Source organism: Podarcis melisellensis (assembly GCF_964234715.1).
Source record: "Podarcis melisellensis genome assembly, chromosome: 5".
NCBI lineage: Eukaryota > Metazoa > Chordata > Lepidosauria > Squamata > Lacertidae > Podarcis > Podarcis melisellensis.
The window spans coordinates 39,736,611-39,754,350 of record NC_138537.1 but is presented as its reverse complement, the minus strand read 5'-3'; the positions used below and the strand labels follow the sequence as shown (position 1 = coordinate 39,754,350).

At 42.6% G+C, this 17,740-nt stretch overlaps 1 protein-coding gene across 1 annotated transcript in view; it reads right to left on the bottom strand.

The window, feature by feature from the left end:
* INPP5D (inositol polyphosphate-5-phosphatase D) overlaps positions 1-17,740 on the bottom strand; it is a 58,318-nt gene that overhangs the window by 19,197 nt on the left and 21,381 nt on the right. The window contains exons 3-14 of the mRNA XM_081912434.1: positions 16,346-16,496; positions 13,203-13,374; positions 12,105-12,245; positions 11,507-11,594; positions 10,156-10,224; positions 8,948-9,019; positions 8,241-8,364; positions 6,834-6,940; positions 5,618-5,720; positions 4,666-4,862; positions 2,897-3,014; positions 1,785-1,881 (exon numbers count right to left, since the gene is read on the bottom strand). Of these exons, the coding sequence (XP_081768560.1) occupies positions 1,785-1,881; positions 2,897-3,014; positions 4,666-4,862; positions 5,618-5,720; positions 6,834-6,940; positions 8,241-8,364; positions 8,948-9,019; positions 10,156-10,224; positions 11,507-11,594; positions 12,105-12,245; positions 13,203-13,374; positions 16,346-16,496 (1,439 nt within the window). The remainder of the gene's footprint in view (positions 1-1,784; positions 1,882-2,896; positions 3,015-4,665; positions 4,863-5,617; positions 5,721-6,833; positions 6,941-8,240; positions 8,365-8,947; positions 9,020-10,155; positions 10,225-11,506; positions 11,595-12,104; positions 12,246-13,202; positions 13,375-16,345; positions 16,497-17,740) is intronic.

Below are 17,740 nucleotides of genomic sequence, written 5' to 3'. Positions count from 1 at the left end.
ATGCAATCGAGTGTGCAGAAAAAGTGGCAGCTTTAATTTACCATACATACTGTCTCTGTGTGAATTTATTTATTTTTTATTTGTATTTATTTTCTGCTAAGTAGTCAGGAGTGCTTCAATACCTTCAGAGCTACTGCAACATTGGGCCTTGCGCAAACAAAAAATACGGGACAACCACCAACCCTGGGGTACCTTGTTGCAATCTATGAGTGTGCCGGAGGACAGAAGGAAGACCTTGAAGTATGTGTTGCCATGGGAATTTGCAACTGCTTCAGGAAGCAAAAATTGGGGCATGTGAAGACGGAAAAGTACTGCGATATAACACAGCTTGACTCTTCTGCTTTATATTGGCATGTTTGCATGGTTTCTATTTCTGGAGCACACAGCAAAGGGAGGGCTATACATTGAGTCAACAAACAAGCGAGACCTGTAAGCACAAATAGTTACAACCCCTCTGTTCCTGTTTTACTGGAATGTTCCCTTCTAAACCACAGGAAGAAACAACAATGGAAACCCAATCTTCAGCTATTCACTTGTTGTTTTTAGAAAAAGAAGAAATTGTACAATCACAGTTACAGATTCTTCAGCTATCTAGCTACAGTTTGTAGCCTGTGTCCATGCCCATGTGTGTGTATTACTGTTAAGTTGCACATGGTGGGGAGATGCTGTATAGCAACTCTCTGGTGCACTGAAATTTTCACCCCAGAAAAATGAAGACATGTTTAAGGTGCCTAGGACTTATGTATCTGCCAATGTTTGTGAATTTTGTTTACACCACCAGCAGGACTGCAGCCTCAGGTCTTTGGTCCAAATAACCATCTGGGCCAAGATAAATAATCTGTGCCTCTTTGTATAGAAAAAAAAGCTTTTTGAATACATTCTATGTGTTCCATACTTCAGTGGGGCTTCTTGTTCCAAAGAATGCAGCTCAGGGTCATTAACAGCATGCTTAGCACTGGCCACTTTCCTTTGTCAGAAAAAGCAGCTGCACAGGGCCCCAATCCAGTTGGGACTGCAGTGCATGGGAAGAAGTTTTTCTTTAAAAAAAAAATTCCCTGTGCAAAATTCCACCCCACACCTTGGTGCTATTTGCTGTCCAAATGTGCTATTTGCAGAAACCAGCACCTTTAGTGAAGAGGTAAACAGAGGAAAGGATTATCCCTTTCCATTGGGTTCCTCACCCCTGAACTAGATGGATTGTTGATTTGCTCCAGCTGGGGCCCCTTTATGCTATTATATTCTTAAAATTGGCGGGTGGCACTGTGGGTTAAACCACAGATCTTAGGGCTTGCTGATCAGAAGGTGGGCGGTTCGAATCCCTGTGACGGGGTGAGCTCCCGTTGCTCGGTCCCTGCTCCTGTCAACCTAGCAGTTCGAAAGCACATCAAAGTGCAAGTAGATAAATAGGTACCAGTCCAGCGGGAAGGTAAACGGCATTTCTGTGCGCTGCTCTGGTTTGCCAGAAGCGGCTTAGTCATGCTGGCCACATGACCTGAAAGCTGTACGCCAGCTCCCTTGGCCGATAAAGCGAGATGAGTGCCGCAACCCCAGAGTCGGCCACAACTGGACCTAATGGTCAGGGGTCCCTTTACCTTTACTTAGTAAATGCCTAGAGATAAGACATGCAAGGGTGACTATTTTAAATCCTTCCCATGCGTTTCTTTTCTTGTTCAAATAATACCCACCACCACTACCAAGCTGTCACATCTAATTTGAATATTTGTACTGATCGGAACCTCTCTGTCAGCAACTGCAAGGTTCTCCAATGACCCTCAGAATTTTACCTGTGTTTTTTCTCACTTCCTGAAGTCAAATGGCTGTTCACAAAACCAAAGGAGGTTCCATTAAACATGAATGACACCCCAACAGCTCCTTTGTTGCCTGAGAGGTAAAACAAAACAAGAAACGGAGAAGATTGAGAAATCAATCCAACCCCCAGGGCTAACTAGAACAGCAAAAGACTTCTAAAGTGGAGTAGTGGATGCAGAGAAGAGGAAACCAGAACAGCAGGACTTCACATATGTAGTGCAGAGTTCCACTGAATATTTTCTTCCAAAAGCTTAGGAAAGAAAGTGAATTATGAATTTCCCTCTGCAATTGAACAAAGTTCTATTCTTCCAGTTACGGATTTTTCAGCAGAGCAAGAAACCCTGCGGTTTTCATTGATGGGACTGTTCCTGCAAATTATTCCTGTGAATAACATTGTAGTGAAAAAGGATTTATATATATTTGCAAGGATGCAAGGCATTCCTGAATTCCCATCATACTCACATCTGATCTGACTTACGACAGTATCAATGGAATTATTTGTGGGAGCACATCGATGAGCACACCTCTAACACTGAGAGTACATTATTGCATGTGAGTACACTAGCACAAATCACTGTAGGATTATATCAGCTATTATAGTACATTTCCAAAGGATACATACCAAACAGTATCAGTAATTTTGCTGACAAAGTTGAAAGAGGAAGCAGTGACTTTCAAGAATGGTCATGAAAAGCATCTTACGATACTCTTTCATATTCTGTTTCAGTCTTTGGCTTCCTCCCATTTATTTGAATGTATAACCTTTGAGATCCAATGTAGGATTTTTTAATTTTTAATTTAAAAAGGATCTATGTGGCCAAAAAAAGGTAAGCCTGCCCTCCATACCTTCTGCCCCGGTAAGCCAGCAAGGCTTTGGAAGTGGTCTTGCCACTTCACACACAGAGACAACCCCAAATCGCACCGTTAGAATAGTGCACAAATGAACCTTTGGCTCGGGTGCATGTTTTAGGGCAGGAAATCCCATCGTAGGAATCGGGTACTGAAAACACCTCTCTGCATATCTTTCAACCTTGGGAGACTTGTTGTGATGAGAGTGTCTGTCAAGTACACTTTGTGCAAGCCTTACCCAGTCTGTTTGCAATTCCTGTCTTCACATTGTCAATGCAGAGGTGGCTTATGCGATTCTCATGTTCTGGCTTGGCCAGGACAACAATCCTGATGTTCCAGAGGGTATGGATTGCTACCTAATCAGGAAAAAGGAAGTCAGCTGTCACATAGTTTGATGCAGCTGAACTGTAATATAGCCTAAAGCCATAGTACAGTGGTACCTCAGGTTACGTACTTAATTCGTTCCGGAGGTCCATTCTTAACCTGAAACTGTTCTTAACCTGAAGCACCACTTTAGCTAATGGGGCCTCCTGCTGCTGCCATGCCGCCGGAGCCCGATTTCTGTTCTTATCCTGAAGCAAAGTTAACCTGAACCACTATTTCTGGGTTAGCAGAGTGTGTAACCTGAAGCGTATGTAACCTGAGGTACCACACTATAAAGGTTATTTGTATTATGACAGACAGAGGTCTATACTAAATCCTCTTCAAACAAACCTCTGATTCTCATTTTTTAGGGGAACGGCTGTAGTTCATTGACCAAGTACCTGCTTTGTATGCAGAAGGTCCCAGCTCAACCCTTGGCATCTCCAGGTAGGGATGGGAATATCCCCTATCTGAAACCCTGGACAGCTGCTGCCAGTCAGTGCAGACACTATTGAGCTAGATGTACCAATGGTCTGATTCAGTATAAGGCAGTTTTCTATTGTCTAAGCATGCGACCCAAATGAGAACGCTACTGAGTTGTAGGCCACATCCATGCTAAAGCACATTTAAAGCACATGACTTCCCCCAAAGAATCCTGGAGACCATGGTTTGTAAAATGTGAATGAGAATTGTAGCTCTTTGAGGGGTAAACTACAGCTCCCATTATTCTTCAGGGGAAACTTTGTGCTTTAAATGTGGGGTGTGGATTGCGTACAGAAATAAACTACTGAATGGAAGTTGGGTTCAAAATATGACCTGCTTTTTGATAACGACTGGCACAACATATTCCTGCTTATGGGGACAGCATTTATAGCAATAGCATAAATTCAAGTGAAGCACAGGGTGCCCCCCCTATTATACCCAAACTGTATTTTATCTAATATTACAGATGAGAAGCAGAATCAATTTTGATCTTTAACATCCAGCGTAGAACGATAATTAGTGGCATAAGATTTTTGACCCAAATAAAATATGTGCTGTTGAGTGGCTGGGGAAACCCAGCCAGATGGGTGGGATATTTATTATTATTATTATTATTATTATTATTATTATTATTATTATTATTATGTGTCTAATATATCTAACGGGACATGGGTGGCGCTGTGGGTTAAACCACAGAGCCTAGGGCTTGCCGATCAGAAGGTCGGCAGTTCAAACCCCCGCAACGGGGTGAGCTCCCATTGCTCGGTCCCTGCTCCTGCCAACCTAGCAGTTCGAAAGCACATCAAAGTGCAAGTAGATAAATAGGTACTGCTCCGGTGGGAAGGTAAACGGCATTTCCGTGCACTGCTCTGGTTCGCCAGAAGCAGCTTAGTCATGCTGGCCACATGACCCGGAAGCTGTACACCGGCTCCCTTGGCCAATAAAGCGAGATGAGCGCCGCAACCCCAGAGTCGGTCACGACTGGACCTAATGGTCAGGGGTCCCTTTACCTTTACCTAATACATCTAACAGCCTTCAGAAACAACATCTAAATTTTCTTCAAGAAGCAAGTATGCAGGCAATGTGGATGATATACATTGCTAGTGAAGTCTACTATCCCAGTTTTGCTTTAAGCGTCAGAATAAAAATGTCTTTCCTTACCACTTTGAAGCTGATACTTGTAATCTCTTGCAAGGATTGTCTTAGAATCTCTTGCCATTCTTTCTCTCCCAGGGAGTCCTCCTGTGTGCCAATCACATAGATGTCATGTGGAATGTAGTCAGCTGTGTCATCTCGGGTCTTCCCCTGCCCCTTAGAGAGAAACCAGGAGCTGATCTTCTTTGGTGGAGGAGCATCACCTAGATGGACAAATCCAAAACCAATATGAAACTGATCCATCTAGTGCAGTATTGTAGTTTCCCCAGCCCTTCTCAGAGGTGCTAATGACCTTCTGAATGCAAAGCAAGAGCTCCACCACTGAGCTGTCCTGCAACTCTCCACTAGCCTAGGAGGAGATAGCTTTTATATGGTTTACTACATGCAGAATCTCACATGGACATACACACATGTCCATACACACATGGATAATATGCTTTGTGCCACATTTTATCTGCATTTCTCTGATGGACAAGTCACCACCTCCTTTCCTAGCAGATGTTTAATTCAGCAGAAAAATCACTGTGGGGAGGGTTCTCCTTTTTGATTCCCCCAGCCTGTCACCCAGCTCTTAGAAATAGGATCCTCCGTCAGAAAAGGAGTAGCAATTGAGGTGCCCTTGAGATGCTGTTGAACTCCCAACTTCCATTAGCCCCAGCAACACCATCAATGGTCAGGGATGACAGAAGTCCCATAACATCTGGCAAACACCATGTTTGGATATTCCAGGAACAGATGAATCTGCCTATCTGATGATTCTCTTATACAAAAGAAGGCCATACATTAAATGACAGAGATGTTCAAGCAAGCAGCTTTGCCAGGGTAGCTGGCAAAGCTGTGATATGGTTTCTTTTGAACCAAGCAGCACAAACATGCTAAACTTTATTGGAAATTCATTGAGACAAAACTTGTAGGAATCTAAACAGCAAAGATTGGGACACAAAACTAAAATGTATACCCAGGTTCCAGGTCCCAATGAAGATGGTGATCATATCAGGCTCTGGCTGCTCAGAATGCTTATTCTTCATCTGCTGTAAAAGTTGGCAGAAGCCTTCTCTCTTCTAAAAATGGAAGAGCAAAATACAAAGAAACCTGGCTAATAAGATTACACTTGTTACACGGAGGCTGGAGCAAATAACTCCCTCATGGTGGCGTGCCATGTGGCAAGGACTAGTTATGCTGGTGCTGAATTTTGAAAAATTCAGATTCTTCTGAAGTTAAAAACCAGGATAAGTATGTGAATGCTTGGGTCTGGGGCAGCCAATATGGTGCCCTCCAGACCATCCAGTAGAGGTCTAATGACTATTACAGTCTGCAATATCTGCAGAGTACCACATTAGCTATGCATCCGTTCCAGTCATTCTTTTACTTAAACTACGTGCAGATTGAAGGCAGTTCAACTAATTTCCACTAAGCTGCTCCAGAGTTGAAGTTTGTATTCTCCTTTCATCTATTACAATGAATGAATGAGATCTAATCTGCCAATTTCCTTGACCCTGTGCAAACACAAAGGATAAGCATGACTCATATTACTGCATAATTTTTATTACAGACTCACTTATGCTTAGAAAATGTTCTCTGGATATATCCTAGCTTTATTTGAACTGAATCGATGAGAGCCCTTAAAAGAATTCACTTAGTTTTCTCTTTGATATAGGGTAGGGGGAGCCAATGTGGTGCCCTCCAGATGTTGCTGGGTGACAACTTCCCTGAGCCCAGCCAGCATGGCCAATGGTCAGAGATGATGGGAGAGTACCATGTTGCTGGCAAAGGCACACAGAGATGCCAACATTCTTCTCCAGAAACTCACATATGGAATATGTTATTGAATACCATGTAGGGGTGCCATCTCCTAGGAACAGAACCTTTGGGGGGGCAATGTTTTTTTGGGAAGGGGCCAGCCCCACAGTGTTCAAATGGGGTGGAGGAGACCAAGCCTGGAACCAAAAGTGGTGTGGCTTCAGTGGCAAGCTCCTTCTCCTCCTCCTGGGCACTGGCAACCGCCGCTACACCACTGGCCAGATTCTCTTACTGGGGATGGGGACTTAACTTGATTATTTTCTCTCTTTACATTTTCCTCTTTTTAAAAAATAGCAAAACAATGTCATAAATAGCAGTGCCTTGCCTGCGTTAAAGGGCTCGTTGTGCACAAGTACCCATAGTGAGGAATTTACCTTAGAATCAGCAAATACATATTCTTTTCGGTGTGTTTTCTCTTTTTCTGTTTCCAGTACAATTACCAGCTTGTTAGGAAACTTCTGAGACTTGATGAGCTGTAGAACTAAGAAGAAGCAAGAGAACACTGGTTCTGGCAGCACAAATTCTGAAATGAAATGTACTACAATGCTGATACATGTCTGTGTATATGAAGTTGTAAACTCCAGTGCTATTTATAACCTCCTGGTCTATGATGAATAAGGTTAGATTATTTTTTTTAAAAAAGACAGCAATTTAGACAGCCTGAGCTACAAGTTTGTTATGGTTTCAAGGCCTAACTATTGCTGGAACACTTTCTGGTCATGAAACACTGAAGCTGCTCAGCGCAAAGGAATATTGTGTAGGCTCTATGGCCCCAAACACTTGAAGGGGTTGCCCACACTAGAGTTTATTGAGTGTTTGCAGCTGTTTACTGAATGTTTGCATTCCTCTTTAATTTGCGTAATCCACATGACAACCTCAACCTCAACATTTCACCCCTGTAAAATTGGGTTTATCTGATATGCAGCTAATCCAATAAATTGGGGAAAACCAGGTGCTGAACTGCTCTATTCAGTGTCACAGATTATTTGTTTGGGTGGGTGTCTGGCGGGGGACTCGATATTCCCTTTCTGCTCTCCCCTTTCCACTACTTCCTCTTTTTTAAAAAAAAATAATATTAAAGTTTCAACAAATTTATAATAACAAACAAAACAAAATAACACAACAAACAAACAATAAACAATAAAAAACACCCAAACCAAACAAAAATATATGCGTTCAAATCTTAATTTCATATAGCTTACTTTCCTGACTTCCTCACATCTCCCTTTCCTGTATTCCGATTTCCAATTTAGTTTCAGCAAATTCTTCCTCTATTTTGACTGATTTTAATATTCCTTAATTTCTTTTAAATTAACCATTCCCACTGCTATCCACTTATCTTCTAATCCCCCATCATTTGATTAATTTGACTGTGTTTCTTTACTTGTAGTTCATAAAACATCTTTGCACATTTCTTTCAGCTTTGTCACTAATGCCACATTGTCTCACCATCCTGCATCACTTTAACATTCAAATAATTTACAATGTTTTTGCAGATAGTCTCACTACTTCCTCAAAGCTTTCATTTCTTTTTCAGCTGTGTCTCTACCTATTTCCTTTGCACTCACGAATGGAGGGTGTGTGTGTGTGCCCCCCTAAGATTTGCTCAAACCCAAAAAACTCACAAGTAAACAACTTAAAAAATTGTGCACTGAGAATTTATAACTGCCATTGTGAAACACATTTCCTGTACTGTTGGTTGCCAGATCTCTGGAATATCAGCAAAAATATTCAGTGAATCCCAGCGTTCTCACATATCTCAAATGAGCCCAGTATCTTACTTTTATTGTGAGTATAGAACTTGTCTTCAGGGCCATCCTTAGCTTTCTTGATAATGAGTTTTCCTAACTCAACATCAACCTTAAGATGTATTTTGGATGGAATTCCAAGAGAATCAGTTTTCACCTATGAGAAAAGGAAAACAATATTCATAAGTGATCCCCCCTACCATTTTGAATGAGATAACTAGCTCTTAACTCTGCATAATTACATGCAAACACACACACACACACACACACACACACACACACACACACCTATATATATATCCAGTATGTAGATTTTCTTGCGGCACTGTACTGTATTGAGGAACTTTGGTTGAGTGAACATGGAATGTTATTTTTTGTAAGAAGGAGAGCACTGTACCCGTGAATTAAAAACATCGGGTTATAGTCAATGTAGGGCTAGGCAGATTGCTCCATCAGCACACAGATTTCTCATTATTCTATAGAATGACCTCCCCCTCTTCTCCCACCCATCCCCTATTTGTTCTGCGGTTTTCTCCGAGCCTCCAGAACAGATTTGGGTCTAGCGCAGGACACACATCCTGGGGGAAGCAAAGGTGGGCCCTCTTATGCTAGTCCTAATTCTTGTGCTAACCCACAAATGACATTTAATACCACTCAACGTGCTGTTCTGACAGTCATGGTGCTTCTCTATAGCATTATAAAAACTTACTATACTACTGGAGGGGAAAAATAAAATTCACCTCAAAAGTTACAGGAGGGATAAGTGAACGTCGATGTGTTGAGTCGGGCCCTTCAATCAACAATTTTTTCACCTATAAAAATGCAAGCACATAGATTTCTATTTGAAAGTCCTAAACTGCAATTGGAGAGATCCCAGATTAAGACAATCCATGTCATAATGTGCAGATCAGCAACAATAAATAAGCACTCTGATTTAGCGACAGAAATTCAGATTGTCAAATTAATTAGGAAGAAACTGAGATTATTATTACTGAGATTAAATTACTATATCACCCTTCATCCAAGGTTCATAGGAAGGTTTACAATATACAAACGCAAAAATACATAACACAATAACAATAAAAAACAATTAACCCCAGTTTAAAAGGCCATATACAAAAACACATACTAATGTAAAGTGTGCATTAAAATGCATCTATTAATGAAACTAGAATACAAAAATATATTAAGAAAAAATTGCACTAAATTGTTGATGAATTTTCATGAGGACTTTAAAAATAATAGTGATCAACTGATGTGGAAATGTGGATAATTGAACATAAGATTGGAAAAAATGAGAAACCGAGTGTCATTTGCTAAGGATGTTAAGAGTGGTTAGGGGACCCCAATTCTGTTCAAAGAAATGCAATTCCCAGAGTGGTTTTTAACCATCTATCCCTTTTCCCATGGAACTCTTGTAATTGTAGCTCTGTAAGAGGATCAGTTCTCAGCACCCTTTAACGAAGTACAGCTCCCAGGATTCTTTGGAGGGAAGCCATGACACTTTAAGGTGGTATGATACTGCTTTAAATATATGGGTATGATACTGCTTTAAATGTATGGTGCAGTTGGGGCCCAGATCTATGGAAAGGAGAAGCTTGGGGATTTGACCTATGCATTGTTTGAAAGGAAGGAGGCTAGACACCTTACAAGAGCTTTTAGTTCCTGGCTAGCAGAAGAAAACAGAATTTCATGTCAAAAGGTTTCTGGCCTCCCCACTCCCACCCTATTTCCCTCAATAAGCACTGGGATAAAGAAAACATAGACATAAGAATGACAGGTGTGTGAATAAAGCTACTGGAAAATAAAGAGGGAGCAATGAAGAATTATTGTTTCCAGTGCTGAACTCATTACTTGGCCTTCAGCAGCTGTTCCAAGAGTGGCTTAAAACATTTGAAAGTTCAGTATTAAAAGCAGTTAAAATTAATTAAAACAAACATTGCCATACCTTGTCTTCAATGGAAGAAAGCAATCCAGTCAGCTGGACAAGTTTTCCACGGGTGGCGTCACAAGATGGCTAGTAGAAATAATGCAGAAGGAGCAAAGTGTTAGGTACCAGTGAAGTCACTCCCTCCCTCGTGGAAGCTTGAAATTGTACCACAAGCATAGATCATCTGTGATACGTGTCAGAAAAAAGAAAGACAAGCCAGCACTGGAGTGTCAGCAAATCTCCTGCATCCTGAAACACTGCAGCCTGGAATTTAAGCGAATTTGCTGAGCAGATATATCAAAGACAATGCATTTCAAACTTGGCATGTTGAGGCTAACGAGTGATGCAAAGGCAGTCTAGAGCCGAGCCATGTAGGAAAACTGAAATGGTGACATTTACAGAGCCACAGGTGGAAGAAGTACTTGGAATACCTGATTTATGTGGGCTGGTGGAAGGAAAGTTGTTCTGTATTGAAGTTCTCACCCTGGCACCAGGGGTATTGTGTATATAGCTTTCACTCAGGTCCACGTCAGTTACTTTAGGCGGGAAACCCTGGGTTGTTATTGCTACAATGTTGATAGCTGGCTGCCTATAAAAGCAGTCCGGCTGAGCTATTTGCTGTTCAGTTCTGTTCCAGCTTACAAATAAAGAGCTGCTTTGGAAGAATCACTGTGTCGTCTGATATGTTCACCCACAACTTAACAAAAGTCTTGCCAGAGGAATGCAGAGGGTCCATCCAAATAGCCTGCTTATTTAATATGCATCCTGATTTGCTTACACGGAGGTTGGACCATACCTGAGGATGCCAGGGAGGCGGCGGGTGGACCGTTTGGGGCAGCGCAGAGCCTGCAGGCGCCCAAGCCACCATGTCACTCCCAGGAGAGATGTGTGGCTTGGGTGCACTGCAGGCCCCACCGTGAGTGCCACCCAGCATTTTGTCACCCCTCAATGGTGACACCCAGGGCGGCTCACCCCACCACACACAACCTTCTTCCGCCCCTGCATGGGGGACGCTGTTGTAGAACAGAATGTCTCTATTTTCATCTGAGGAATGTTGGAAGGTATGCTATATCCCTTCCCCTAAAAGGGGGTGAAAAACTATACACTGAGAGATGTAACAACAAACTTGCAGTCTTGGGCCTGAGGAACCTTGCTGCACTTTACCTTATAAAACTGTGGGAACTGAGAAAACAAATGCTAGCACAGTGCAGCTGACCCTGCTCCAAAGCTTGCAGTGTGCTCCATCCCTTGGAGTCAAGAAACAATTTATTTGGCATAATCATGCAGTAAGTGCTTTCCCACACCCCCTGCCAGTTTGATGTTCTCATTTCGACCTGCTCCACCTCCTGCCTCCTCCAGCAGATCATACCTGAGAATGTCGATGGAGCCCTGGAGGCAGCTGCTGGTCAAACACCATCTGTAAGGACTCCAGAGAAGGAAGAGTCCGAGACACCTCACTGAAAGCAAAAAGATATGAATTTGAGATTTGTGGTCATAAGAACCTCTCTGTGTAGTGCTAGACAGACAAGCTGTTGCTAATCAGCCCAAAGGAGTCTGCTTGAAATTATGCCATGCTGATTTTCTGCAGCACAAGCTGCAAAGGCCAGTCTTTAGAAACTTGAATTTAGTTCTAGGATGTATTGCTAAATAAGCAAGAAGCTCTAAAAAAATGCAGGTCTTCAATACAGGATGTGACTGTGTGGGTAGAGCTGCAGAACTGATAACAAGAGTTAAGCTGATAGTAATTCCCATGTGTGCTCAAAAGGGAAAGGAACATCTATATTTGTCGGTCAGATTCTGCAGCAAACAGAGTAGTCTCCCACCAAAAAGAACAAGGTTTACAGCAGGATTGCTTCAGTAAACTAGCCTTCAGGAAAGGCTTAACATACAAATTCTGTACACACAGAATTTCCCTGTTAGCTACCAATCGAAATGTGCCTCCAGAGTCCAGACTAACTTGTGTTTACCTGAAAAGTCCTTTGCAAAGTGTTCCAAGCAATTTCTTCAGCTGAGGGAGATTCCAAGGCGCTTGCTGTACTGTCTCAAGATCACTGGTGACATGAACTCGCAAATAATCCTGGATGAGTTTGAAGTGCTCTTCTGGAATACTGTGAAGGAAAGGGGGGAAACTGCTTGGAAGAGCACTAAGGCTTACGAGCTTGCAAATGGGCAAAATATCCTAGTGAATGAGAGCTAGTGTGATATCAGACCTGAGAACAAAGGGGAGGGAGGGAAGCAGGGGAGGCAGCTGTGGCAGGGAGAAGGTCCCAATTCTGCTGCTTATCCTTTAAAAATTGATGATTTTTTTCTAAGGAAGGGAGCTGTCTGGGGGGGAAGGTGCCAACAACACTTCTCTAATGGTAAGTCACAATCATATAGTGATTTTTGGAGTGTTCAAACTACTTTGTTCAAACTACTTTTTCAAGGTAGGTAAATAATGCAGATAACAGGGGCAATAAAAAGTGAACACAAAACTTTGTGTTGTAGGCAAGAATTAAAGCAGGGGCACCTTGATTTGTAACTCAGTGTTGCACAGCTTGGTCCTATGAACCTTTACTCGGAAGTAAGTTCTACTGAGCCCAATGGAACTGACTCCCAAGCATGTACACAGATGACTGCAGCTGTGACCATGATGCTCCACTAGCTATTTATCTCTTTCTTGTTCATTACTATGTTATGTATGAGTAACTCCTTATACTGAGGGAAGGAAGGCGTTCTTCCTGTCTGCAACCCACACAAAAACAACCCTTCTAACCTTTTCCTGAGAGGACTCCCAGCCGGCTCATTTAGCTGCCATCTGCAAAATAATTTTGAGCCCCACCTTCTTATCAGGTGGCAGACTTTTGTGTTTGCAGTATTAGGGTTGACAGCCTCCTGTACCTTTTATATAGGGACAAAAAAAGAGAATTCCACCACATGCAACGTCTCCTGTTACTGCAGCACCTAGTAAAAGGATCTCCCTTGGGGGCCCTATTCAAAATGGCTGTAATAAGCAAAACAGAGTAAAATACGTTTCTAGACTTACTGTTGCTACTTCCTCAAATAAATGAATGGCTAGATCTCACCTGCTGGTGTCTTGGTGCTGTAATCGCTGGAGCAGGGTTTCAGAAAGGGATGGTTTGCTCACTTCCACCACCTGGGCATGTTCATTTGGAGGAAGATCTTCTTTTGCCTCAGTTGCCAGAGGTGGTGCTGACATGCTGCGTGGAGGTAATAGAGGCGGCACAGGTATAGGATCTGTCGCAAAGGGGAAGGAAAGAGTAAGATCCAAAAGCTCTCCAGCTGTCTTTCCATGCTACTTTTAAATGGCTTTTTAAATTTTCAGTTGGGTGCTATTCTGAGGGTATCTGTGCTGTACTCTGTGTAAGTCAACAGAATTTACACTGGCTTAAGCTAAGCCAGCATATGTTGCCCCAATGTCCTGAGCCTGGAAGTGGGAGAACAAACCTTTAAGAGTTTTACTTATACCACCCTTTTGGCTGGCCTAAGTTCTGCTAGGTTGCCAGGTCATGTGATAGGACTGAAATAGGTGTTACACCCATAGGTTCCACAGGCTTTCATTCCACTGGCTAAGCACTGGCTGAGCCAGACAGCCCAGTATCTGCCTATTCCAAACTCACTCATCCTGGAAGTTCTTGGGTTTTGATTGCACTGTTAAGAGGATTCTAATCCCCACTCAGCCATGAACATCACTGGGTGACCATGGGCCAGTCACTGTCTCTCAGCCGGTTTATGCCACAGGGGTGCTCTGAGGCATAGGAGCCAACTGCTAGGAGCCAAGGTCCCTTTGCCCCCCCATAAAATATTTGAGGGGGCCAGGCCCCCCCCAAAAAAGTTAATGGGCATTGCCACTGAAATGGTGTGCATGGATCACATCATGTGATTAATTATGTGGGGTGGGGCTTACCTGCCCCCCATATTTCATTCAAGTTGGTACCCCTGTTCTGAGGATACAAGGACTGGGGGACACACCCCATGTATTCTTGAGCTTCTTAGAGGAAAAGTGGGATATAAATGAAATAAATCATTTTACATCTCATGGTAGATTGACATCAGCAAACACACCCACCAAGCGGTGGGAAAATTTACATCCTTGTAAAATACATTCTCTTGGGAACCAAATATCAATGAAGAATTCACAAATTTCACAGCCAGAGCTAGTGCGGCTTTGAAGAGGTTTCATGTACAATGTACACCTTCAGACCAAAGTGGAAGTGTACAACCTTAATTATCAGCTTCTTTTCTTTAAGCTTGCAGAGCAATCAAAATACAGCTGGCATATTAAGAAACTGAACCATGTAAATTTAAGTAGTAGATTAGAATTTTTTTTAATGATCTTGCTGAATTCTAATTGTCAAGAACTGCAGCCAAGGTTATGAAAACTTAGCTGGAAGCAATATGGTATTTTTAAAGTAGTGTGGTATTACTTTTCAGGCTCTTTCCCCTGCTAACTTTGGTTGCTTCTGCCTTAGCTGTTTTGTCAGCAACTGCCAAGCTTCATTTACACACTTTTTACACAGAATATAGATGACCCATTTCATGCCAGGTTTTTATGTGTTGTCGTTTTTCAGGCCTGATTTGTGGTGCTTGCTATCACTTTAGATGCAATAGCAGTGTCAGCATCTTCATTACAGACTGGCAAGCGGTTACTGGGTTTTTTTCCAGGGCTACTTGGTTTTTTCCAGGACTACTGTGCCTTTAACTATATAAGCTTTGTCTTCGTGACTTCTGATCCTGTAACTGCTTTCTGTTCCATGAGGGCACAGCAATACTGAATTGCCTCTCAATTAATCAGTTTCTCTTCCCAAAGAGGGAGAGGGGTGTGTGTGATTGAACTATTGCTTTCCATTTTTAAAAAATTCTTATTATTTTGTTTTTAAATGGTGAAATAGTAATTCAAGGCCCACATTGGTAGGACACATAAACAAAATATTAAACAACATTTGAAACAACTGTTTTAATTGCAGTTCCAAATGAGTGTACTGTATAAAAATTATGTTTTAGCAGTACTAAATGGGACGCAGGTGGCGCTGTGGGTTAAAGCCTCAGCGCCTAGGACTTGCCGATCGAAAGGTCGGCGGTTCGAATCCCTGAGGCGGGGTGCGCTCCCGCTGCTCGGTCCCAGCGCCTGCCAACCTAGCAGTTCGAAAGCACCTCCGGGTGCAAGTAGATAAATAGGGACCGCTTACCAGCGGGAAGGTAAACGGCGTTTCCGTGTGCGGCTCTGGCTCGCCAGAGCAGCAATGTCACGCTGGCCACGTGACCCGGAAGTGTCTCCGGACAGCGCTGGCCCCTGGCCTCTTAAGTGAGATGGGTGCACAACCCCAGAGTCTGTCAAGACTGGCCCGTACGGGCAGGGGTACCTTTACCTTTACCTTTACCTAGTACTAAATGACCCTGGTGCGGAAGCTGCCTTCTGCAGCTTAGAAGCACAAAGGAACATTCAAAACTGGAGTAAGAAACTTTAATGAACAAAGAACAATGAGTGTGCTAAGTGAATGAGAAAAATCGGAAATGGGAAAAGAATTATAGATGCAACAAAAGAAAATTATTAACGACACCTCTGTGGAAGTACTGAACTAAATATGCCTTTGTTACAGAGAATTTAAAATGCACAGCCAATGAACCTTAAATCCATTACAGGATATGTAGCAGCTTATTCCTGTTACTTAAAGCAATTAGCTGTTGTATAACGTTATGTATTACCCTAAGCAATGAGTCTAAGCAATGGTCAAAAGGGCAGATATTTAGAAAATTAAGAACAGTTTAAGCTGTTGTCCTGCAAACTTGCAACAACAACAATAACAACAACAAAACAACAATAATATTGCCTAGACTGCACAAAACTTGTGCAAGGTGAATGCAAGCGAGGAGCAAAATCAGAACATTTATTGAGCCCCTAAGAGGCTGGTCACCATACATGGATGGTAGACTACCCTTAATTCAGTGAGTCAAAATTTCTACTGGCATGGCTTATATATTTGTGGTACTGCCCACCTGCTCCTTGAAGTGTGTGTGTGTGTGTGTGTGTGTGTGTGTGTGTGTGTGTGTAAGAAAGACAGCCTTTATAGTGGGGCAAAGGCTAAGAATTTACAATTCCTTCTTCAACTGATAGGTTTTATTGATTAAGCCTGGACAATTTAACACTGTTATTTCCAATACACTGACAGTCTTGGGAGCACAAGCTTCTGTGTTTTGAATTTCTTACCCATATCCTCCTCTGGCTCCTCTGCTGCCTCCTCCTCTTCCTTCTGGACTGGAAATTTAAGGCTCCGGATCAGACCCATATTCTCTTTCTTGTAAAACTCTATCAGATCATCCAAGTTGTTGAAATACTGCACCGGAACACCTTCAGATGCCTGAAAACACCCCACAAAGCATAGATGTCAAATATTGCTAAATATCATTCCCACCAAAAGAAAGAAAGGGCATATAGTGGTGGACAGTAGTAAAATGAAAGCTCAGTCCACACAATGTCACATCCTTTGTCATTTTTCCAATTAAGTCTCTGGCACTACAGCAGCTAGGGATGATCAGAAATGGAAACAGCAACAGCCACTGCCACAATTCACATGTTCGTCTAGAGTCAGGAATGCAAATCATGCAATGAACACAAGCAGTATTTGCTATCGTTAATTTTTTTTAGTCCATAAATGTTATGTAACCAATCATCTGCAGTTTGTTAAGAGTTGCTCTGTGAGAAGTAAACTACAGCGCCCAGAATTCTTTGAGGGAAGGAATGTGTTTCAAATGTACTTTAAAGGTATGGTGTGCGTGTATGCAGACCAAACATGACTATTATCAGCTATAGCCCATTGCCTCCCCAGGAACAGTTTTAAACAATGGGCAGCTGGTTAACTTACTTACATACAGAGGAACTCTGTCTTCACAAAGGAATAGCAAGATCAATAGTGTACCCCTCTGCCCTCTTTCGTTGGAAGCATAAAGCCCCATTAAACTCAGTAGGGCTTACAGTATTTCAGATGAGACAGGATTGCACTGTAGGTACATCAGACCAGACAAGCACTCTTTTGTTTCAAATGATACAAACCTATGCAAAAGCTTCTCTTCAGATGAGTCAGGATACATACACAACAAATATTTAGGCACCCCCCCAAAGAATCCTGGGAATTGTAGTTGCCCCCCCAAAGAACTGTTAACAAACTACAGTTCTCTGGATACAGCCTAAGTCAGCAGCGTACATTTCCCCCTCACACTTGCCTATGCCTTAAAGGAGAAAAAGTAGAGGTTTCCAATAAAAAATTCTGGTACAAACAGATTATGGAACAGCCTTTATGTACAGTGGAACCTTGACTTACATACGGCTCTGCTAACATACAATTCCAGTTGTAACCTTTGGTAGGTGCTTCGACTTATGAACTTTCCTCTAGATATGAACAGAGGCCTTGCTGGCAGCCCGAAGCTTGCCCGGCCGGCTGCAGAGCAGCACTGGGGCCTCCGCTGCCGGGGAGAGGGCCCCCATTCCACCCCCCAAGCTGTGGAAGAGGTGCCGCCTGCAAGAGGAACAGCAGGGCGCAATGCAGCCCCCCCGAAAGGAACTAACCTGAGGAAGTCCAGAGAAGAACCTGGCCTGGCAAGAAAA